Here is a 24,887-nt window from a genome sequence, read left to right as displayed (position 1 = left end):
TAAGATTGGATGCCTAGGGGGTTTCCAGTGCCTTTATTCAAGACTAGAGTTTCTCAGCCTGAGCACTACTGATGTTGGGGTAAACGACCCTTTATCATGGGGGGCTGTCCTGGACACTGTAGGGTGATTAGCAGCATCCCTGGCCTCTACCCATGAGATCCTAGTACACCCCTCCAAACTGGAACAATCAAAAGTGTCTCCAGATGCTGCTAATATCCCCTTCAGGGGATACAGAATTGTCCCCACTTAAGAACCACTGTTCTAGACCAACCGAGGCTGGAACTCAGCAAGGACTTAGAGGAGATGGAGGACTGCTCCAAACCAGTATCTGAGCTGGATAGCACTGGCTCATTTGCACAGGTGTCAGACTGCCCTTCATGGCCTGGAGTGACTCCAGATCACATCCCAGCCCCTTAATGGCAGGTACCTTGTCCCTCCTGGTGCCAACCTGGCACTACTGACACTAAAGCCCTTTGGGGGGAGTCTAACATTTGAAAAGGTAAGGAGATTGCAGCTAGTCCATTGTGATTCTCATGTCTGGCTCTCAAATATATGGAGTCAGACCAACTCCCTCCCTCCAGCTCCTGTGGGTCTTTTCACGGGAGGTCTCTCCATTCTCCCCTTACGTGTGTCTGCTGGCTAATCCACTGCTTATTAGCAAGTCTTCATGGAGCCTTTGGGAGATGAGTCACAAGCCCACCAGTGGGCGCTCGGGTCTGAGCTCGGCAGTGGGCCCCAGTGAGGAGGATGTCCAAGAGATGGGCTTAAGTGGTGGAGGTGATTCACGGGTTTGTTTATCAACAGTCCTCTATCACTCCTCATTACTAGGATAATGAAGCCCAGGTCATGGAAAACACAGGCTTCTCAGCTGGTTCTGGGATCTTGAGGTAGATGGAGGAATGTGATTTTACGAAGTGCTTCAAATCTGAAATCCTTCTCTTAGTCATTCCCTTCCTCAGATGGCATCAGGGGTGATTTTCAAGTCTGTCAACAACACTCTCAATTAACATCATCCTGGACTGGTTCTCAGAGCAGCTGTTACGTGGCAGGAAAAATACTGGTCTTGGAAACGGGAATCACGAGTTCACATTCTGGCTATACTAACTGGTGACCTCAGGAGAAGCCACTGCATCTCAGCCTCCATTTGTATGTAAAACAGTCAGGTTACTAGCTTCATGGGGATTGTTGTGAAATGTAAACAGGGGTAAATACACCCTTACTTGTGATAAGGGTCTAGGGTCATTCCATGCACATCTGCAAAGGTAAAGCAATAAGTATTGATAAACAAACACATATTGGCAAATTGAGACCAGTCCCAAAGGTTAAAGAAAAAAAAAAAAAAGACAATAGAAGGGATTCAGAAAAGACTGTGAGAATTGGTAGAATTCTTCTAGGCCCAGTCCTAGGAAACACACACCCACTAGAAAACTTTCAGCGAAACAAAGAAAAGGCATCAAGTCCCAAAATAATTCATCACTGATTAAGGATAAGGAAGAGCTTGTTAATGGAAATGATCAATCAGCAGCACCCCAAACCAAGAGAAGCTCTGAGAACTTCAAGAAGGGCTTAAATTTAAGTTAGGTGACGATGGCCTAACAGAACTTGTGAAGTTCTATGCTTTTTAGTAGTCACACTTATCTAGTGGACTATTTAAATGATCCCTCAGCTAATATAGACTTTCTCTTCACATTCTTCCTGGCCTAAAATCACAGTGAAAAGCATTGTAGAATTGCCAATTAGTCTTTAAAGAAGAAAACGAGCGATTCCCCTTGCTCTGGTGGAGTGCCTAGAACCTACTGGGGGGCCTTGCAATAAGCTGGGCTTATTAGAAGCTGCCTCAGTAAAATGTTGGGACCTGAGTTCTCACATCTGCAATGGGAATAAAGCCTCACCCTTCCATTCCAAAGGCAGAGGGTGTGTTTACCTATGTGGTACACAGCATCTCCACATGTCCTGTTCCCCTTTGCAAATTATGTGACTGAGCCTCAAAGAAGGCTTCCCAGGTGGCACAAGTGGTAAAGAATCTGCCTGCCAAGGCAGGAGATAGAAGAGATGCGGGTTCAATCCCTTGGTCAGGAAGATCCCCTGGAGGAGGGCACGGCAACCCACTCTAGTATTCTTGCCTGGAGAATCCCATGGACAGAGGAGGCTGGCAGGCTACAGTCCACAGGGTCACAAAGAGTCAGACACAGCTGAAGCACCTTAGCAGGCATGCACAAGCCTCAAAGAAGAGAACAATGAAAAGGAAGGACCCTGAAAAGGAAAGAGTACAGCCTTGATTACTCAGACCACTGGTTCAACCTGCATATTTGGGGTGCAAAATAACTCCCCATCATTGCCACACCAAAAGGGTGAGAGATCCCTGGTTTGAAGGGGACCTAGTAGCAAAATCAGTCCCCTTTGTCTTTCTACAGGTATCAAAGAGTGACAACTTAGGGGAGAAGATGAAGGAATTCATGCAGAAGTATGACAAGAACTCAGATGGGAAAATTGAGATGGCGGAGGTGAGTCCTAGTGTCTAAGCTGCTTATAGTCATCAGACCTGAGTCTTAGCTGCTAAGAGCTACGTGGGAAGGGTCATTGGTTGCTTGTATCTTTCCCATGCACGAGCATCCTTCCAGGAGTCTGATGAGGTGGTGGTCTTAAAGTCCCTAGCACTCAGGCTGATCAAAGAGAACAGATGGGACTTTTTCTTTGTCTCACAAAGAAAGAGGAACAAACATTGGCCTAAGACAGGGATAAAGAACTTTAATGCTCTCGGTCCCGTAGGCACTGTAAACATGTGATGAACTTAAGGCAGAAAACAGGGTGAGCACTGGGGAGTTAGGAGAGTTCGTGCCCCACCTAAGGCATCCACAGGAGGGTGTATGTGTGTATAACTTACATATGTAGTATGTATAACATTTATATATATACACACACATGTGTTTATATATGCATAGATATACACATATTGCTAAAAGATAAACCAAGGCATATTAAAAATTTTAAGAGTTTCTTTAAGCAAAAATCAATTCAAATGGGGCAGTACCAACCTGAAATAGTTAGGAACACTCTACCAACAGAAGCTAAGGGAGACTTCTGTAAAGAAGAGACAGTAGCAATCAAAGAAGTTCTTTGATGGGCTATAGCCTAAGTGGTTACATTATTTGGGAAAGCCTAGTTGGCTGTTTTGGTTGGGTGTTTAGATTTTGGTTTGCTTATGTAGGCTACTAAGGCATTAAGGCCACCTCAGTCCAAAGACTTCCTGTTTAACCATGGCAGAGGAGCCTGGCAGGCTACAGTCCATGGGGCTGCAAAGAATTGGACACAACTGAGCGAGTGACGCTTTCACTTTTCATATGCACACTTATACATACACATATACACGTGCACTGGAGAAGGTGATGGCACCCCACTCCAGTACTCTTGCCTGGAAAATCCCATGGATGGAGGGGCCTGGTAGGCTGCAGTCCATGGGGTCGCTAGGAGTCAGACACGACTGAGCGACTTCACTTTCACTTTTCACTTTCATGCATTGGAGAAGGATATGGCAACCCACTCCAGTGTTCTTGCCTGGAGAATCCCAGGGACAGGGGAGCCTGGTGGGCTGCCGTCTATGGGGTCGCACAGAGTCGGACACGACTGACACGACTTAGCAGCAGCAGCAGCATACATGTGCACATGTGTACAGGCCTAACCAAACTCTTCTGGAAATCAGTTTGCAACCCATGGTCAAGGGATCCAGAATGACAACTGGGCACACAAAGGAGGACACAGTTCTTCTGGGGTGGACTGGTTACCATGGCGCCTCAGGTCAGTGCCCTAGAAGCAGATACTGAGACAGAGATTCGAGTGGGTAGGACTTCAAGAGAAGGGAAGAGAGAGCAGCAAGAAAGGGCAGAGAAAGAAGCTAAGCACAGGTGTGGTCTCAGCTGATCTCATGGGGGCCCCTGGAGGGTGGACTGTGCCACAGAGCCAGTCCCACCTTGAAGTAAGGGGTGGTAGGGTGGTCCTTTGAACCCCTATGTCAATCAGGTATTGGATGCAGGCTGCCCACTCCAGGATGGGGGTTGGAGAGGAGGGTGGCTGAGGCAGCCCGTTTGGTGCAGGGCAGTTCTGCAGGGGGCAGCTATGAGCCACTAGCTCACAGCCTTCTCTGCAGCTGAGGGATGGCCCACCAGCCTAGCTAAAGGGGATCTGCAATAGGCACCAAGACCATCCACTATTGATGCCTAAAGTGCAGGTGTTGGAACATCCTGACTCAAATGGGCTTAAAGCAGGGGTCAGCAGGCTTTTTCTGTAAAGAAACAGACTGTGGTCAATGTTTCAGAGTTTGCAAGCTGTACAATCTCTGTCATGACTCTTCAACTCTGCCACTGTGGCACAAAAGCAACCACAAACAGTATGTAAATAAATGGGCCCTGGTGGGCTGCCGTCTGTGGGGTTGCAGAGTCAGACACGACTGAAGTGACTTCGCAGCAGCAGCAGCCACACTCCAATACAAGTTTCTTTACAGAAAGAGGCAAAGCAATTTGAGACGGGTGGTTGCTAGTACACAGAGGACCCTTTTGGGGGTGGAGAGCCAGATTTGGCTCACGGGCTGTAATATACTGACTCTTGGCTTAAACTGCGAGAGACTCCTAAGGAGAAAGGCCATTAGAAGGGTTGGCGGGTGGTCAAAGAGGCCAGGTCTCTAGCCTGGCTTCTCTGCAGTTCTCCTGGTTCTGTTCTCTGCCCCACAATGGCTTCATCCCCAGGCTGGATAAGAAAGCTAGCTACAGCAGTTCCAGACATCACATCCAGATACAGAAAGGGCCCACCTCACTGGTCCCTGATAAAAGCAAGGAAACCTTTCCCAGGAGTGCCCTCAGCAGACCTCCCCTCACATTTCATTGGCCAGGACTAGGTCACTCCTACCCAGAAGCCAATCACTGGCCAGGGAAATGAGATTATTACGTTTAACAGACTGATTAGGATTTGCCTGTGACTCCAGCATGCTGGGAGCAGAGAAGGGGGGGGGGGGTGGCGTGCGGTGGCACATCCTGCATTTTTTTTAAAAACCAGATGTTTGCAGTATAATTTATATACAGTAAGCAGCATCAATTTGAACTGTAAAATTCCATGAGTTTAGACAGCTGTATATAGCTGCAATCAAAATACAGCATCTCCCTCACCCACAAAAGGTCCTCTCAGCACCAGCAACCACCCGTCTCAGACTGCTTTGCGTTTTCTAGAAGTGCATATCCATGGAATCAGTAAGTGCTCCTTTGAGTCCTAACACATGCATTTCAAAGTGGCACTACTTTTGTCCCTTCAGCTGCTCACACCGAGGCTTGGGGGCACCCAGAAGCGCGTCTTAGAAGATCCTTCTCCCCATTTAAAGGGCTGCCAGCCCCTGTTTTCAAGGAAGCAAGCAGAATGGAACAAAACGTGACTCCCATTGCTGCCTTGCACTGGCTGTTCTCCGTCCTTCCCTGGCAGGGCTGTAATGTTACTGTCACTCTCTGATCCCCACAGCTGGCACAGATCCTGCCGACCGAGGAGAACTTCCTTCTGTGCTTCAGGCAGCACGTGGGCTCCAGCACCGAGTTTATGGAGGTGAGACCAAGGCGCTGCCTTCTCTCTTGCACGCTGGGGCCTGCATTTCTCTCACATTCAGAGACAGGACCACCCTATGCCTGTAATGGTCTCAGTAAGATACCAAACCCCTTCTGAGTAGCTGAGCTACTCCAAGTGTGGTCTGTGGACCAGGAGCATCAGTGTCACCATTAACTGGGTGCTTGTTAGAAATGCCGAGTCCCTGACCCGCTGAATCAGAATCTACATGTTAACAAGACCCCCGGTGGTGTGTGTGCACGTTAAAGTGTGGAGGGTATGGTGAGAAACAAGCTTGGGTGAAGTACCTTTTTGCTTCCCTTGTGGGGTTCAGCTGGTAAAGAATCCACCTGCAATGCAGGAGACCTGGGTTCGATCCCTGGGTTAAGAAGATCCCCTGGAGAAGGGAAAGGCTACCCACTCCAGTACTCTGGCCTGGAGAATTTCATGGACTGTATAGTCCAAGGGGTCACAAAGAGTCGGACATGACTGAGCGACTTTCACTTCAAAGTACCTTTGGGAAATCATGTGTACACCCTGCTTGCCGTTTGGGTATCTGACATAGACGTTTGCATATTACAGGCTCTGGGAAGTCCTGCAGTAAGCAGACCTGTTTTACTCAGTTTGCTTCTAGACTCTTTCATGTTTTCATCTCACTCAATAGCATTAGTGTTCCTAGAATTCAGAGTTCCAAGAAGCATTCTTGGATAGGATGGATTCAGCTACCATGCTAAAACTGAAAAAGGCCAGTGAGAATTCCAGTTTCCAGTATCTTCCAGGCTTGATCTTTGACTGTGGTCATGGCTTCACTGTCCATCTTCAAAGGGACGTGGCCATCTCTGCAGTAGGGATTCTCTGAGATCTTCATGTGAACAGGACAATGAAACTCAAGTGTCTTCTGATTAACGTTCAAATAGATTGAACCATGAGAAACTGCTCGTACTTAATCATTCTTTATTTATAAAAATTGGAAATTCCTTACAGTTTAACCAAATATATTACTAATCCAGCAAACTACCAAATATTTTCTCCTATTTTTCTGGGGCTCCGCACCCTAGCCACTCAACGTATGTGTCTGTCAAGGTGAGATTCAACTCATCCCCTCATCATCCCAACACACACACACACACACACACACACACACACACACACACTGCCTGCTGTGATAACTAACTGGCCTTCAACACAACTCCAGTTGCCATTTGTCATGTTAAATCCATTTCCAACCACCGGTAATCTCCTGTGATTCATGCTTAAAAATGACTGGAGAGCCAGTCCAGAAACACACATGGCAAGTGAGTTCCCCACACGGATGGAAAGTCAATTAGAAATAATGGATTCTCAGGGTAGAAGACTCATTTTTTTAAGTGGCAGTGTGCCTAAGCAATAGATATGGGTTTAATTTTATGGTGCTTTAAAGGATTTTCTCCGGTTTTTTCAAGATGGCAAAATCCCATAAGCTAGTAATTTGACATGCTGGATTCTGTTCTTAGCCCCCCTTGCCTATCTAGAAGAAGTTGCATATACATAGAACTTGTCAGGGGGGCTACTTTTGTGACTGTCAATTTTCTGTCTATAGATAAGGGGCTTCCCTAGTGGTCTAGTGGTTAAGACTCTGCGGTTTCACTGCAGGGGCACAGGTTCCATCCCTGATCAGAGAGCTAAGATACCACCTGCCACACCGTGTGGCCAAAAAAGAGAAAAGAAAAGGGAGCATTTATACCTGGTTGCTCCTTTCTTGATAGGGAGGCAACCAGACACTGGCTCTGTTCCACTTATGACCAGGAAAATGGGGATGATAGCTTACAGGGTATAGAGACGCTTAAAGAGGAGCAAACCCCCCGCCCCTCTCTAAATCATCAGTGGTTTCTTTCTGTGTAGTTGACTTGGTTCCATGTTTCACCTGTCTTTATCCTTTAAGCTAAGCCCAGCATAACTACCGATCCCCGCCCCATCCCACAAGTTCCTGGAACCCCACTGCCTTACAGGACCGTCCCCTCCTGGGGTTGTGCATTGGTTCCATCTTTGTCAGCTGGAAACCTGAAAAGGCCCCTCTGTAGCCCCGAAAGCCTTGTGCTCTGGGATGGTTTCCATCCCACTGCTCAGAACAACATTTTAATTTCTAATTTTAGTGACACCTCAGGATTTCTTTGAGATTTCACAAAGCCCAGGTCTCTTGAACTCTTTTCCTTGAATGGGAAGAGAATAATGACCCGCTGATGGCAGCGCACAAAGTGCTGGGAGGGAAGACAAGTCCAGCATGAGGTCACAGGGCTAGGGTGGACCCAGGGAGGGAAGGCAGACCTGCTGGGAGGCTCTCACTCTGAAGGCAGCTGAATGCCTTGCTTTCTGTGAGCACTGGAGTCCCTTCAGGTTATCCCCCACTCAGGCAATTTGGGGGGGCATCTGACTTTTCTCCCAGTCAAGACTCAACCTAGAAACCAAATTCTAATGCACTCAATGCATGCAGGTGGTTGGTGAAGTCATATTTGAAAATCTGCACATATTTCTTTGTGCTTAACTCAAGGGTGCATTTTCAGAGCATGAGATGGAATATTTTGATGGAGCTGGGCATTTCTTTCCCCAAAGAAAGTTCTCTTCCCAAGTCAAAAGCTATCTATCCAAGTTTCATGTAGAATAAGTCTACAAGCAACATAACTTTCCAAAAAACCAGGATCAAATTTTTTGAGTCACTACTATATCAAAGAGTTGGATACAACTGAGCGACTGAACAAGACAAGACTTATACCATGAGAGTCACAGCCCAGTTTGGTGGTAAGGAAGAAAGATCCTCACACACTTCACAATAAAAGGGGGATGTGCCACAGACAGATGCATATGTGGTACATACATACAATGGAATATTACTCAGCCATAAAATAGAAAGAAATAATGCCCTTTGAAGCTACATGGCGGAGAAGGCAATGGCACCCACTCCAGTACTCTTGCCTGGAAAATCCCATGGACAGAGGAGCCTGGTAGGCTGCAGACCATGGGGTCACTAAGAGTCAGACACGACTGAGCGACTTCACTTTCACTTTTCACTTTCATGCATTGGAGAAGGAAATGGCAACCCACTCCAGTGTTCTTGCCTGGAGAATCCCAGGGATGGGGGAGTCTGGTGGGCTGCCGTCTATGGGGTCGCACAGAGTCGGACATGACTGAAGCGACTTAGCAGCAGCAGCTACATGGATGGAGAAAGAGATTATCACACTAAGTGAAGTCGGTCAGAAAGAGAAGGACAAATACCATATGATATCACTTACACATGGAATCTAAATTATGACACAAATGAATGTATCTATGAAAGAGAAACAGACTCCCAGACACAGAAAACAGACTTGTGGTTGCCAAGGGGGAGGTGAGGGGGGCAGGCATGGACTGGGAGTTTGGGACTAGCAGATGCAAACTATTATATATAAAATAGATAAACCATATAACGTAAGCCCCTGTATTTACAGGGAACTGTATTTATTATCCTCTGATAAACCATAATAGAAAAAAACATGAGAAAGAACATATGTGTGTGTGTTTATACACACACATATGTGTAACTGAATCACGATGCTGTACACCAAAACTAACACAATATTTTAAATCAACTATAATGAAAAAAATGTTTTTAAGTGGAGGGCATGATGTGGAGTTAGGGATACAGGAGATCAAATCTGGGAAAAGAATGAGTGCCTGCTGACTCTTAGAAAATCAAGTGTTGCTGGTGTCTAGGTGTGCTATTTGGGGTTAGGGGTGAAGGGAGTGAAAATTAAGGGAAGAAGACTTGAAAGAAAATCTAAGAACTATGGTCAGGCACCAAAACAGACCAAAGTTTAGGGAAACAGGGTTCCCTGGGCCTTCTGTCACAGATACACCCATGTCCATCACCAGCACCCCTCAACATGGCATTCCCTCCTCCCCACCAGGTGGCTTGGGTTTCAGGACAGCTGCACTCAGGACCAGATTTTTTTCAGGACCATTGTATTAGTTACCTATTGCTATGTAACAAATTACCCCCCAAAATTCACCAGCCGAAGGCAACAAACATTTTATCATCTCTCAGTTTCTGTGGAAATTTGGTAAAGCTCAGCCAAGTGGCTCTGGCTCAGAGTCAAGATGTCAGCAGGGCGGCAGTCATCTGAAGGCTTGACTGGGGCTAGAAGGTGCACCTCCGGGATGGCAGTCACCTGCGGCTGTTGGCAAGAGGCCTCAGGTCCTCACTCCATGTATCTTTCTATGGTGCTGCTTGAGTGTCCTTACCACATGGCACCTGGCTTCCTCCAGAGTGAGTGATCCAACGGGGAGAATAAGAAGGCAGCCTCACTGTCGTTATGACTTAGTCTTTGAAGCCACAACCGCCACATCTGCCATATTCTATTCATTAGAAGTGAGTCACAGAGTTCAGTCCACATTCAAGGAGAAGGGAATTAGGGAGGTGCAGAATTTATGGGCATTTTAAAACCATTCCAACTGCTTTTCCTTGTTTCTCCTGTGTAATGTCTGCTCCTGCTCAGATGTACAGAACAGAGAGGAAGGAGGTGGTGAGAACCACATCACCTGCTGAAGCTCTGTTTCTCTCTGATCCTCCAGATGCTGTGGTCAGCAGGCAGTTCTCTGGTTTCTCACAGGGACCCAATGCATGTACCAAGTAACTGGGACTCAGATCAGAGCCCAGAACCAGTAATGGAGCAAAATCCAGGGAGGGACTGACTCTCCAGGCCTAGGTCACATGTCTACCTCTGGAGATTGGTCAGCCCTTCTTGAACCATGTGTACTGAGCACAAGAGAGGGGTAGTTTCCTAAAAAACAAAGGAGGGGGGATGATTTTTATCAGAAAGATGGTGGAGTGGCCTTGGGATAGTCTGACCAAAATTCTGTTCCATCCTCAGACATGGCTGTCATAGGCATCGTGATGAGGGGTAGAGGACACAGTACAGTGAGGAGTGACAAAAATCTGTTTCTACCCCTTCCAGAGGGGTCTTACCCTTGCCCCCAGGGCCCACGAAGAGAATGAGAGGCTTCCAGAACAGTAAAAGGACACTCAATACACCCACAACAAAAACAGGATCCACAGATCCTAGTGCTAGTCCTGGCAAAATCTGCCTGGCTGGTATCTAAGAAAACTGTAACCCTGGTTACAAGATGATCGTGAAGCCAGTTAGAGTAGGCAGACCCTGTCCCAGCAGGGTTTCTTCCTCCTCTATGTGACCTTGGCCAAGACACCTGCCCTCGTTTCTTCATCTGCAACATGGAAGGCACTGGGCTAGACCATCTCAATGTCCCCGTCCCACTGTGATATTCTTGAATATCAAGACCCAGCCTGGTCCATTAGACGGAGAGGGAGGGAAGCTTATAGGTGTGGATAAATCTTTGTGAATAGGTTGACATTCCCGTTGCAGGCTTGGCGGAAGTATGACACAGACAGAAGCGGCTACATTGAAGCCAATGAGCTCAAGGTAGGATGGGCCTTGTCAGGGAGGGTGTGGAAAGATGGAGAATGGGCCTGAGGCCCAAGTGGTGGTGGGCTTAAGGAACCTGGGGAGGGAGGAGATGTTGGGTGAGGAAGTTGGGCGTGTGGCCTGATCAGGGATACCCAGGCCTGGCTCTGAATGGTCGGCCATGTGAAATCAGCAACCTGGAGCTGCAAGGTCCCAGAGTACAACCAGTCCACATGCCTCAGCACGTCAGTGCCCAGAACAGGCATCCTCAGTCCTCCAGCAGTTTGGCCTTCTGGCTTGTACATCTACCAAACTCCTCTAGACCCAGGGATCTCCAGGCACGACTTAGTATGTGTTCTGGGCTCTCTGAGGAGCCAGAGCTGGTTTCTACCACCTGCCCTATGGGATGAGGTTGCATTTAGCAGCTCCTGCCTCCTTTGGGGTTACTCCACAAGCATTAAGGGGTGAGGGAATTATGAGAGCTGCAAGCTATGCAAACAATGGGCTTCAGAAAACAAGATCGAGTAACTGTCTGAAGGAACAAGTATGTGAGTCAGGGGCAGAGAGACTGGGTTAAGAGCTCTGAAGAGGCCTTTCATATTCCAGGGATTCCTGTCTGATCTGCTGAAGAAGGCGAACCGACCATATGATGAACCCAAGCTCCAAGAGTACACCCAAACCATAGTGAGTGGCCAGGGCACAGGACATGGGACCAATCGGTGGGATTTGAGGTTTGCGGGGTCATTAGTTGGCTGATTCTTCAGGCTGGGGAGAAGTGACTCCCAGCGGCAGCTGGCAAGAGAGATGCCAGTTCATGGCCCCAGCACCTTCTCTCTGAGGTTCCCACTCAGCCAGATGCTCCTGGGCCAGAGTACGACCAGAGCATCTGTTTGTGTGGCAGCCTCCACAGCTCCAGGGGAGGGCAAACTTGGAGAGGGGGGCCTTCAGTGTTGGCCTCTGTCCTCTGCAGCCCTGTCCCTCAGAAAGGGGAGAGGAGAGCCATGACCAAGTCCCTGCTGATTTAGCCCATGCTGCTCCCTGCCTCCAAGTGACCTCAGAGGACACATGAGCATGCTCTGCCATGTTCCCCCCTCTCCAGTACAGGGGATGGCAGGTCAAGGTCTCACATGAGAGAACGTCAAAGCAAATAATCCAAGTACCACTTTCTGTCCCCAACAGCTACGGATGTTTGACTTGAATGGGGATGGCAAACTGGGCCTCTCGGAGATGTCCCGGTAAGTGCCTGACCTCACTCACCCCAGCATCACTGTTCACAAGACCCTGGCAGATAATCCCTGTGCTACCGTTCCATCACCAAGATCAACCAGTGGGGAAAGTGACGGGTCAGGTGTCCTGAAGCTCCAATCAAAGTTAGATCAAATAGTGACCATCATCCCCTCAATGTTCCGTCTCCCTCTTTTTTGGACTTTCCTCTGAAGTGCTCAGAAATCATTTCTGTAACTACAGATGCTACTTCTGCATCCCCCCAGGTCCTCGTTCTTCCTGCCTCTGCTCTGTCTCCTAATTACTGCTCTAACATTATCTTTCCAGACTCTTGCCTGTACAGGAAAACTTCCTGCTTAAATTTCAGGTAAAAGAGCGGCTTTGCTTTTCTTCAGTTCCTCCCTTCCCCTCGTCCCTCTGAGCTCACCCTTCCTCAAAACACACACACACACACACACACACACACAGCAGGGCTTTGGCTTCTGTCTTTAATACCTTGGGCCTTCTAGGGCATGAAGCTGACCTCGGAGGAGTTCAACGCGATCTTCACCTTTTATGACAAGGTAAGATAGAGGACAGTGTGGATGGAAAAGCAGGAGGCCCATCCCAGTCACCCCACCAGAATGCTCACCCTGGTCCTTAGAAGTAAACAAGCTGTTGGAGCAGCAGTCTGGGCCATGCAGTTCCTTCCTGCCCCTCTGGATTCCCTGCAGCATCTTCTGCTGTATGAGAAGATAAATGTCCTTAACAACGTGTGGCTTGTGGGACCCGAGGTTTTGGTTCCTTCAAAGTACAGGAGAGAATAGCTCGCGGAAGGGAAGAGGGTCATGGCCAGGACTAGGATGCGATTACACTGTTGGGGCCCAAAGGCAGGAGGTGCTTAGTACTGCCCCCTGGGGCCAGGTCATCACCTTGCTGTCCTTCTAGGAAGTGGGGAGAGGCCCTCTGTGCCATGTCACCCCTCTCTTAGCTGCCCTTGCCTAGTGACTCCAGTGGTTTTCCTCAGAACTACAGGTGTGGGGTAAATAGCCCCATGTTATCCTGACATATTATTGTGGGATTCAACACCCAGGGAGTTAGCTAAATGCTTCTTGAACCTCATTTACATTTTCAACGCAAATGTAAAATACCAGAAGGGAAGATTGCTGTTTGCCCTGGGCCCTCACATTGCTGCAGTGACTGGCAAAGTCAGAATGACGTGTTATTTGGGCACCTCTTTTGCTCAGAGTAAAGACCCTTAGCAAAGCTAGACCCTGGTCAGGGGTTAGCATGAGTTTTGAGGCTCTGTGCTGACCCTTGGCTCCCTTCCAGGACGGAAGTGGCTACATTGATGAGAATGAACTGGACGCCCTCCTGAAGGATCTGTATGAGAAAAACAAGAAGGTGAGGGGCTGAGCCCAGAGGTGGGGTGCTGCCACGGGGGTGGTGTGGAAGTGGGAAGGCTGGCCAAGGAGTGTATCTTGCTCCCCTCTGATTACCCCTAACGAGGCAACAGCAGTTTTTTGGGTTCTTTTCATGGTTGATTATTTTAAATACACATACCAGAGTTTGCCACCCTAACCACGTTTAAGTGTTCAGTTCAGTGGCACCAAGTACACTCACAGCCTTCTGCAACCATCCCCGCCGTCCAGCACTCTTTTTGTCTTCCCAGAATTAAAGTCTGTACCCCGTAAATGATGACTCCCCTTGCTGCCTCCCCCAGCCACTGGCACTCACCATTCCACATTCTGTCTCTGTGAACCGCACTGCTCCAGATACTTCATACAAGTGGGATCATACAGCATTTGTCTTTCCGTGTCTGGTTTATTTCACTTCATGTACCTTCCTCAAGGTTCATCCGTGTTGTGGTATATGTCAGAATTTCCGTCCTTTCTAAGGCTGAGTATCGTAGTGTGTCTATCCCACATTTTGTCTGTTCGTCCACAGACAGACACGTGGGTTGCCCCACCTGCTGACTGATGTAAACAATGCAGCTATGAGGCCATGGCAGTCTTGACGTGGCACACTTCTTGGAAGTGTCAGTCACGTGGCCAAAAAAAAAAAAAAACTTTTACACTAGGAGAGATTTGGAGGAGAAGGGCCAGTAGGATTTGAGGGTATTCTGAATTGACTCTAGAATCTTGAGCTGGGGAAGGGGCTAACAGAAGTCCCTGACAAATCTGTTCCCTGGAAGGAAAGGCTGGGAACTGGACTCCATTACTTTGCCTGGTCATGTTGCCTCTTGGGCAGTCCTCAGGGGCTCATCTCGGTTCCCAGGATGGGAGGACATAGGCAAAAAAGGAACCAGAAGACAAGTCTTGGCAGTGTCTTCCTCCACCTCCTGGAAAATGTCTTTCTCTGAGCAAATAGCTTTTTTGCTGCTTTCTTTAATTAGATGCTGAGTGATCTATAATTCCCTGCATTGTCTAACTGCCTGGGAAGTCAGGCAAGAACTAAATTTAACTCCTAATTTCAGGGAAAAAATTTCATCGTGGCCGCTGAGTCTGTCTGTCTCCCTTTCCAGTTGTCTTCTGACCTCTTTATCCTGAATAGCATCCATTTCTTTCACCCTAAGTTTATTTTTTTTAATGTTACCTATAATAGCTTTTTGAAAGAGGCAGAAAATAAATCATGTGCAAATACTTCCTAAGAAGAAGGAATTACTCATCACGTGCTTGAACTTGGCAAACTTTTTCCTGCTACCAAACTCTAGGAGAAAATTATTTGTGTATCCTTATGTGTTCAAGGGATGTTCGGCATCATAATGAAAAATATGCTTAACTGTAATTAGAATAATGAGGTATAGTTTTTCTCCATATGACCCTACATTATGCCTGAGGCTGATGGGCCTTGAGGGCAGGCATTAAATCTTGGGCGAGACCTGAATTCCATGGTCATCATCTAACTAGGCTCTTCCCTAATTCCCACAAAAGACAACTCATATGGCTACAAAGCTTGACTTTCTGAGATGTGCAAATAAACAAACAAAAAGTCAGGTGTTGTGGTTAAGAAAAATTCTGAAAGTTAGAGAACAAGGATATTAATAAAGTTGTTTACCTGGAAACCTTCCACCAGTACTAAGCTTCAGACTTAGCACATGGAGATCAAGAAAAAGGAATCAGTAGAGAGAGCTACATGCCTGTAAATAACCTGAGTTGGGAAGGGAATGACCATTTTTAGGTGACCCCACATGGCAGATGCACATGCCATTTTGATGGTGCCTACATGGACAGTGCGGAGAAGGCGATGGCACTCCACTCCAGTACTCTTGCTTGGAAAATCCCATGGGTGGAGGAGCCTGGTAGGCTGCAGTCCATGGGGTCGCTAAGAGTCGGACACAACTGAGCGACTTCACTTTCACTTTTCACTTTCATGCATTGGAGAAGGAAATGGCAACCCACTCCAGTGTTCTTGCCTGGAGAATCCCAGGGATGGGGGAGCCTGGTGGGCTGCCGTCTATGGGGTCACACAGAGTTGGACACAACTTAGCAGTAGCAGCAGCAGCAGCAGCAGCACATGGACAGTGAATCGGTTTCGAAGCAGATGTCTCAGGCTCCTGGGGGACAGGCTGATGGGCTCAAACGTTGACATGTTCTTAGCATTCCTAAGACAACTGCAACTGCTAAAGCCTTCCCCAGCTTCACACACAGTGCTTCCAGACACAGAAAGGAAGCAGCCTCCTCCCTTCATTCTGCTTGAACTCCTCAGGCCATGCTGAATCAGAGGATTTTCTCAGGCTCATGGGTGATATATGGGGTCCCTTCCTTGGCTCCTGATGGAGGGATAGGTCACTCAGGCACACCTCAGTGTTATGGACGAGGTGACATTTCCAGGAACTTCACAACTTTAGGGAAGTTAGAGATGTTTGCAGAGTGCCTTGGGACTGGCTGGTGGCACAAACCCAGAGATCAGTCATGTGAGGAGATGTCACCAAAGAATTCAATGAAAGACTGACCCTCAAGCACTGAGTACAGGTGAGCCAGGTAAAGAATTACACAGCCTTCTGGACTCAAGGGACTAAGACTGTTCATGGCTATGGGGTTGGTTCCATCCTTTAGCCAATACCTTAGTCTTCACATCTCAGTTTTCTCATGGGGATAATGACCCATTAGCATAGAAGTATTTAAAAAAAAAAATCTGCCAACAGGTTCAATACAAGAGGAGGAGGAGGGGAAAAGAAGGAAGGAGGGAAGGGAAGGGGAAGGAAAGAGGTGTAAAGGGGAAGAAGGAGGGAAGGAAAAAAAGGAAGGAAGGAGGGAAGGGAGGAGGAAGGAAAGAGGTGTAGAGGGGAAGAAGGAGGGAAGGAAGAAGCAAAGTGCTTCAGTGATTTTCCAGTGATGATGACTTTGCTGCCTTTCAGTAGTACTGGCTATTTGCATCCGAAGCCACACAAGGCGTATCAGATGCTGCTGTTCTGTCCAGTGCTGGCCTCCAAAACCCCACGGACAGAGAAGCCTGGCAGGCTACAGTCCATAGGGCCTCAAAGAGGCAGACACGACTGGATGACTGTCACTTTCAGTTTTCCATTTTATATGAGACCGTGAGTCGCCTGTCTTAGAGCCTCTGAAGGCCTCAAGGTGCCAGTGAACAAGAAGTAGGCTGGTAGGCTTTGCCCCTGGAGGAGAGAGGAATTAGAATTCCTTGTTCCGCTGGGTGAGGCTTAGGGCAAAGACAAAACCTTGGAGTTTCCCTGGCATTCTCTTTCTCACCCAAAAGGACCCAGCAGACTAGTGGGTGGAAGCCCAGTGAGGTAGAGGAATTTAGCGAAGCTGTATGTAGATAATGACTGGCGTGCATGCTGAGTGTCAGGGACTGTGCTTGATGCTGTTTACATTCATTTCTCATCTAATCATCGTTAACACCTCAGTGAGGCAGATTTATTCCTGTACTGATTTTACAGATGAGGCAGCTGAGACTTAGAAAAAGCTGAATACTTTCCCCAAGGCAATGAAGCTAGTAAGTGAAAGGGAGAGCACTTTAACCCAGGGCTTTCTGACCCCAAAGCCCATGCTCTGTATGCCTCTCAGCTACTTGCACTGAGACGGGATAAGGAAAAGGTTCTGGTGAATGAACACGAGGGCCATTTGGGGAGGGGGGGGGGCGGGGGCACCTTCCCCCCAACCTGCTCTTACCCTCTCCCTCTGTCTCCCAGGAAATGAACATCCAACAGCTCACCAGCTACAGAAAGAGCGTCATGTCCTTGGCTGAGGCGGGAAAACTCTACCGCAAGGACCTGGAGATTGTCCTCTGCAGCGAGCCCCCACTGTAAAACAGGGGATGGGGGCTGCTTCTCCACCTCCCCCTCAAACCTGCCCCTGCTGCCCTGCCACTGCCACCCAGACCCAGAGATCCTGATCATCCCTGTGACTGTCCCTGCCACCTGCACACACCAGCCTGCAGAGCAGGAAAGGAGAAATGGAGAAGGGGCTGCTGCCGGGCCCCCTGGAGCCCCCCGCAACCCCCCCTGGCTGACCGGGCACAGCACTCTGTGTGCGGGGGGCACCAACCTCGTGGGAGGTGGGCAGGGGCACGGACAGGAGGTCCCTGGTTCTCTTTGCTGTGATGCATGAGCTCGCTCGCTGTATGATTTAGACTTCTACGTCCAACAGAGTGGACCCTCTCCTCCGCCTCTCCCCCATGCCACCGGCCACCCCAACCCCCAGGCCCCATGGCCCCACCTCGCTAATGGTGTAGCTGTCTCTCAGAGCTTCTTGTTCGTGGTGGGCATCAGCCTTGTCCTTTTCTTGATGCAGTGTATGCCTTTTCCCTTTGGGTTTCTTGTTTACCAAAGAAGAGTTTACAGACAATAAAATGTTCTCCTGTGGAAGCTCTCCCATTCTGGCCAAGTGGTCAACTTTCTCTCTGCAGCCAACTCTTGACAGAGAGAGAGCCTCTTCTCAAGTGAGTGGGGAGGCTGGGGGGAACCAGCCAACTGGTGTGTAAGCACTGGAAGCGAGGGCACAGGACCCCAGGACTCTGGGCTCACCCTTGCCACGCACCGCCTGCTCTCCATCAACCTGTCGTTTTTCTGCTCCGTGTTTGTTTCTAGGTTTCTGAGATCATAAGAGCAGTTATCAGTTCACTGCAAATTTACTAAATGCCAGCTATTGTGCAAAACAGCTCACCCGCAGTGTCTCTCAGTCCCTGGAGAGGGGTGCTGGGACCGTCTCCTCTGAACAGACGAGGAAAACTCAAGATTAAAGAGGTTAAGTAATGAGCCCCATGTCTCAGGGCCAGTCGGCGGCGCAGAGCCAGGGTATGACTCCTGAGCGTCGGATCCACATTTTTTTTTAATAGGCCATGCTGCATGTCTTGCAGGATCTCAGTTCCTTGACTGGGGATTGAATTCATGTCCCTGGCAGTGGAGCACGGCGTTCTGACCACTGGACCACCGTCTTCACAACAGGGATACCACAGTCTGTGGTAATGGGACTGGGTGTCCCGAGTAGGGGTGACCTCCACTCAGGAGTTCCAAACACCAAAAACTTAACTTCTCCCCACAAAATGCAATTTACCCCACAACAACACATCAGGTGCCCCAGGGTCAGCATAGCCTTTGGGTGCAGAGAACTCTTTGGGACCTCAGAATAGAGAGAGAACTGTTTTTGTGTGCATGCGGTTTTGTTTTTTTAATGCTATCAGGTTTGACTGTCTACAAGATGAGTTTTGACTTTACCTCATTTCATGCCCCAATAGTCCTTGCAATGAATATTACTTCAGGTGAAGAAACTGAAGTTCAAAGACATTAAGTAACTTTGGAAGTGTCCATTTGATAACCAGGAACCTAGCTGGAGCAACAGAGCCCCCAGAGTGGATATACCTGGGTCAGATATACGAATCTATTTTAGGTTCTCTGAAAAGAGAATCTATTTAGGTTCTCAGAGAAATGAATGAAGTGAGAGGAGTGGCCATGCTGCCATCGTGGGGCGGGGGGAGTCCAGATGGAGGAAACAGCAAGTGCAAAGGCCCTGAAGAGGGAGAGTTCAGAAATGTGGTCGCTGGGGCCAGAGCAGAATAACGGAAGGGCGTGAACAGTAAATAGGGCTGAGGGAAAGGGTGAGGCCAGGTGGAGGCCAGGACAAAAGGGACTGTGTCAAGGGAAGCCGCAAAGAGGGGGGACGTCAGAGAAGTGACATGATCTCAAAGGTCACTCTGACTCGTACGTCAACACTAAACTTAGGAGAGAAAGCAGAGACATCAGTTAAGAGGCCAATGCCCTAGGGCTGCTGAGAAAACGCTGATGACTTGGACCAAGGAAGTGATGGGAGGTGACAGCAAATATCAGATTATGGACCTATTTCTAGGATTGAATCAAAAGGGCTTGCTGAAGACTGGATAAGTCATATGGGATAAAAATGAGTCAGGAATGGCTCCACGGCTATTAACTGGAGCAACTGGGTGCATGGTGGATGCCAGTAACCCAGCAGGCAGACAGCATGTTTGGGGATGGGGCAGGGGTAACCGGGATATGACTGTGGCTTTCATAAGAATAAGAGGCCTATGAAAGCTTCCTGATGCGAGGGACTGGTTGTGGGGGAATCTGGGTCTTGCTCTGATGGGTGGGGCCATGCTCGGTAAATCTTTAACCCAATCTTCTGTTGGGGTGGGGCTGCGTTCCCTCCCTGTAGTTTTGCCTGAGGCCAAACTATGGTAAGGGTCACGGTGGTAATGGCGACCTCCCTCAAGAGGGCTCACACCAGCACACCAGTACGCCGCAGCTCCCAGCGCCCCTGAGCCCGTGGCAGGCCACTGCTGACCCACGCCTGTGCCGGAGACTCCTGGACACTCCCAGGCAAGTCTGGCTCAGCCTCTTGTGGGGTCACTGCTCCTCTCTCCTGGGTCCTGGCACAACAAGGTTTTGTCTGTGCCCTCCAAGAGTCTATTTCCCCAGTCCTGCGGAAGTTCTGTAATCAAAACCCACTGGCCTTCGAAGTCAAATGCCCTGGAGGTTCTCAGTCCCTTTGCCGGATCCCCAGGTTGGGATATCTGTTGTGGGTCCTAGAACTTTTGCAACAGTTCAAGACCTTCTTTGGTGTAATTCTTCTCCAGTTTGTGGGGCAATGCTCAGTGGCTCTATGGTGGGGCTAACAGCCACCTCCTCCAAGAGGAATTATGCCACACGCTGCGCCTCCCAGGTCTGCTGCAGCCAGAGCCCCTGTCCTTATTACAAAATTCAGACTTAAACTGAAGAAAGCAGAGAAAACCACTGACCATTCACGTATGACCCAAATCAAATCCCTTATGATTATACAGTGGAAGTGACAAAAAGATTCAAGGGATTAGACCTGATAAGAGTGCCTGAAGAACTATGGACAGAGATTCGAAACACTGTATAAAAGGAGGCGATCAAAACCATCCCCAAGGAAAAGAAATGCGAACAGGCAAAACAGTTGTCTGAGGAGGATTTAACAAATAGCCGAGGCAAGAAGAGAAGCAAAAGAGAAAAGAAAAGATATATCCATCAGAACACAGAATGCTAAAGAATAGCCAGGAGATATAAGAAAGCCTCAGTAATCAGTGCAAAGAAATAGAGGAAAACAACAGAATGGGAAAGACTATAGAGATCTCTTCAAGAAAATTAGAGATACCAAGAGAACATTTCATGCAAAGATGGGCACAATAAAGGACAGAAACGGTATAGACCTAACAGAAGAAGAAGATATTAAGAGGAGGTGGCAAGAATACACACAACTGTACAAAAAAGATCTTAATGACCCAGATAACCACGATGGTGTGATCACTCACCTGGAGCCAGACATCCAGAGTGTGAAGTCAAGTGGGCCTTAGGAAGCATCACCACAAATAAAGCCAGTGGAGGCGATGGAATTCTAGCTGAGCTATTTCAAATCCTGGAAGATGATGCTGTGAAAGTGCTGCACTCAAATGCCAGCAAATTTGGGAAACTCAGCATCGGCCACAGGACTGGAAAAGGTCAGTTTTCATTCCAGTCCCAGAGAAAGGCAATGCCAAAGAATGTTCAAACTATCACACAATTGCACTCATCTAACATGCTAGTAAAGTAATGCTCAAAATTCTCCAAGCCAGGCTTCAACACTACGTGAACCGAGAACTTCCAGATGTTCAAGCCGGATTTAGAAAAGGCAGAGAAACTAGAGACCAAATTGCCAATATCCACTGGATCACAGGAAAAGCAAGAGAATTCCAGAAAAACATCTACTTTTGCTTCATTCACTACGATAAAGCCTTTGACTGTGTGGACCACAGCAAACTGTGGGAAAATTCTTCAAGAGATGGGAATACCAGACCACCTTACCTGTCTCCTGAGAAATCTGTACGCAGGTCAAGAAGCAACAGTTTGAACTGGACACGGAACAATGGACTGGTTCCAAATCAGGAAAGGAGTATGTCAAGGCTCTATACTGTCACCCTACTTATTTAACTTATATCCAGAGTATATCCTACTTATTTAACTTATATCATGCAAAATGCTGGGCTGGATGAAGCACAAGCTGGAATCAAGATTGTTGGGAGAAGTATCAATAATGTCAGATATGCAGATGACACCACCCTTACGGCAGAAAGAAAAGAGGAACTAAGGAGCTTCTTGATGAAAGTAAAAGAGGGGAGTGAAAAAGCTGGCTTAAAACTCAACATTCAAAAAATGAAGGTCGTGGCATCCGGTCCCATCATTTCATGGCAAATAGATGGGGAAACAATGGAAACAGTGACAGACTTTATTTTCTTGAGCTCCAAAAATCACTGCAGATGGTGACTGCAGCCATGAAATTAAAAGACGCTTGCTCCTTAGAAGAAAAGCTATGGCCAACCTAGACAGCATATTAAAAAGCAGAGACATTACTTTGCCAACAAAGGTCTGTCTGGTCAAAGCTATGGTTGTTCCAGTAGTCGTGTATGGAGATAAGAGTTGGACTATAAAGAAAGCTGAGTGTCGAAGAATTGATGCTTTTGAACTATGGTGTTGGAGAATACTCTTGAGAGTCCCTTGGACTGCAAGGAGATCAAACCAGTCAATCCTAAAGGAAATCAGTCAATACTCATTGGAAGGACTGATGCTGAAGCTGAAACTCCAATACTTTGGCCATATGATGAGAAGAACTGACTCACTGGAAAAGACCCTGATGCTGGGAAAGATTGAAGGCAGGAGGAGAAGGGGACGACAGAGGATGAGATGGTTGGATGGTATCACCGACTCAATGGACATGAGTTTCAGCAAACTCTGGGAGATGGTGAAAGAAAAGGAGGCCTGGCGTGCTGCAGTCCATGGGTTGCAAAAAGTCGGACATGACTGAATGATTGAACTGACTGAACCAGGATGTGGGACATGCTGCCTGATATCAGGTGTCTGTCAGGACACCAACAGAAAACAGACTGCAGGTTCACGGTATTTGCTTTTGACAAACATCTGCAAGATAAACAAATGCTAGGTGCCGGGGACACAGGAGCGAACAGACCAGTTCCTGACTGCTGAGAGCTTAAAGGCTCCCAGGCCTGAGAGACGAGGAAACTAGCAATTTCCTGGTAAGTGGTGGGTCAGAAGAAAAGCAGGGAAGAGGCCCCTAAGGGTGGAGGAATTCCTTGGTGATAATGCCTGGCAGGCACCAGAGCCAGATGAAGCCAGGCTCAGTGGGGTGGAGAGAGGGGTTGGTGGTGAATGCTAGTCCCTTGGGAGCTGAAGCTGAGAAGGGAGAAGCTCAGAGGATAAAGCTCAAAGACCAGACAGGACCAGCTCTTGCAGGGCCCTGCAGCCCTGAAGGCTTAGTCATCAATCTCTCCCCAGGCTGCTTTGAAGTTTCTCTCTTTTCCTTCTGGTCTTGTTGAGAAGCCACCTTGAGGAGGTGTCTTCTGTCACCTCCTCAATGAGGCCCACCCTGATGAAACTGCAACCCACTCATCCACACCCCGTACCCCATAACCCCTTCCCCAGGAACATTTCTCTCCACAGCACATGACCACATGCCCTGATGTGCATTCAGGCGCTTCCCCAGCTAGAAGGCAAGTCCTCCAGGGCAGCTCTCACTCTACTGCCCCGCCCGTACCTGCTCCACCACATACCTGAGGGCACCAGTCCTCCCAGCCTCCTCCCCACCTGGTGTCCCTAGCTCCACAGAAGAGTGGCCCCAAAGATGTCTGAGTCTTAATCCCAGGATGTACAGTGAATATATTATGTGGCAAAGGCGAATTACTTGTAGAAGGAATCAGCTGCCTTTGGTGATGATCCAGGTGCACCTGAAGTCATCACAAAGGTCCCTGGAGATGAAAGATGGAGGCCAAACCCAGAATGAAAGTGATGCGTGAGAAGCATCTAGAAACTAGGAAAAGCAGGAGAATATTCTTCCTTAGAGCCACCCCACAGGCCTGCCGGTACCTTGATTTTAACACAACTTGGACTTCTGACCTGCAGGTCTGTAAGGTAATGAATCTGTGCTGCTTTAAGCAGCCAAGTTTGTAGTGACTGGAAGTGAACACACAGCACAGCAACATGAAGTGAAACACAGGCAAACACAGAGCCACCTCTTCCATGTTTGTGCTCCTGGCACATTATGAGACAGGGTAAGGGTGTGTCTTCCTGCAAGTGTTTCTGTGAGGGTCCAGACCATCCTGGCTTCACACGCTTTGCGTGGTGCCCAGCATGGAGCCTCTCTAACTGGCAGCTGTGGGGATGATGTGTGCTGTGGCTGGCGCGCAGGAGGCTTCCTCTGCTTCACGCTGTGTGACTGGGGCTGCCCCAGGACTCACGGGGACCCAGGTGGCTCCAAATTTGGGAAGTCTCACCTTTTAGAGAAGGCGTCCCCCTCCGGTGTACCACCTCCTCCTTCGGGGGTGGGAGTCTTCTGAGCCTGGCGGACACACCAAGGGGATGGTTCTGTCTGCTGTGGCCTGGCAGCTGACCTCATACCCCAGGCCCGTGAGGGTCCCAGAAACTGCCCAGAAGTCTGGCTCGGGGAGCTCAGTCCTCCTTATGCCAGCCCTTTGTTTCCACGCAGAGATCACAGTCAACCAAGAGAACCCGGCCAGACGGCCCTGGTTTTGCTCTCGAGTTCCCCATCTGTAGAATGGGAAGCTTGGAGTGGACAGTGTGCAAGCATCCTTCAAATTCTTACCCCTGACGTTTCACTGAAGAGTATTTATAAATGCAAATAAACACACTGGAGATGACTGACATTATCAGCCATTAGGGAAATGTCACTGTGAAAAAATGGAGTATCATTTTTAAGTGTCTTATTCCCATTTACAAAAGCAAAATCTACGGAACTGTTGTGGATGACAGCGAGCTGAAGAAGAAAAAAGGCTTCCTCACAGAGCCAGTAAGCACAGTGTTATAAACACTACCAAAATTTAAAAAAAACAAACCACAATGAAATTCCCACATCCCTCCATGCAGTGCTCTGTAACTCATTCTTACCTGCTTCTGGACCAAAAAAGTCTTGGAAATCCCAACTCAGTCCACGGGAATAGTCTGAGAGCTGCCTAACTGAAGTCAACTCAGAAGCCCAAGGGTCTGTTCTTCGTATAAAGCATGGGCAGTTTGAAGTACCTGGTACAGTCTTTTATTACGAGGCTCTAAGACCATCCTCTTTAACTGAAGACTCAAGCACTCTGCAGCTTAGAGCAGAGCCTTCAGGCAAACACCAGACTAAACAAAAACATCTCTAAGATGACAGACATTTCATGGCTGCGGTTAACATATTACGC

At 48.3% G+C, this 24,887-nt stretch overlaps 2 protein-coding genes across 3 annotated transcripts in view; one reads left to right on the top strand and one right to left on the bottom strand.

The window, feature by feature from the left end:
- The window catches only part of CALB2 (calbindin 2), a 29,302-nt gene extending 11,263 nt beyond the window's left edge, over positions 1–18,039 (top strand). Inside the window, 9 exon segments of one of the 2 annotated variants that reach the window (NM_001035288.1) lie at positions 2,415–2,504; positions 5,500–5,580; positions 10,971–11,027; positions 11,616–11,693; positions 12,189–12,244; positions 12,561–12,600; positions 12,743–12,796; positions 13,545–13,616; positions 17,365–18,039. In NM_001035288.1, the coding sequence (NP_001030365.1) occupies positions 2,415–2,504; positions 5,500–5,580; positions 10,971–11,027; positions 11,616–11,693; positions 12,189–12,244; positions 12,561–12,600; positions 12,743–12,796; positions 13,545–13,616; positions 17,365–17,481 (645 nt within the window). In that variant the 3' untranslated portion in view covers positions 17,482–18,039. 2 annotated transcript variants of the gene reach the window in all.
- Positions 1–24,684, bottom strand: part of CMTR2 (cap methyltransferase 2) — a 103,944-nt gene extending 79,260 nt beyond the window's left edge. The window contains exon 1 of the mRNA XM_059877485.1: positions 24,598–24,684. The gene's annotated coding sequence lies outside the window, so the exon portion shown is untranslated. The remainder of the gene's footprint in view (positions 1–24,597) is intronic.
- Positions 24,685–24,887: the final 203 nt, after the last annotated feature.

This window comes from Bos taurus, chromosome 18, assembly GCF_002263795.3.
Source record: "Bos taurus isolate L1 Dominette 01449 registration number 42190680 breed Hereford chromosome 18, ARS-UCD2.0, whole genome shotgun sequence".
Lineage (NCBI taxonomy): Eukaryota > Metazoa > Chordata > Mammalia > Artiodactyla > Bovidae > Bos > Bos taurus.
The sequence above is the reverse complement of the archived record's forward strand: the minus strand, read 5'-3'. Positions and strand labels throughout refer to the sequence as shown.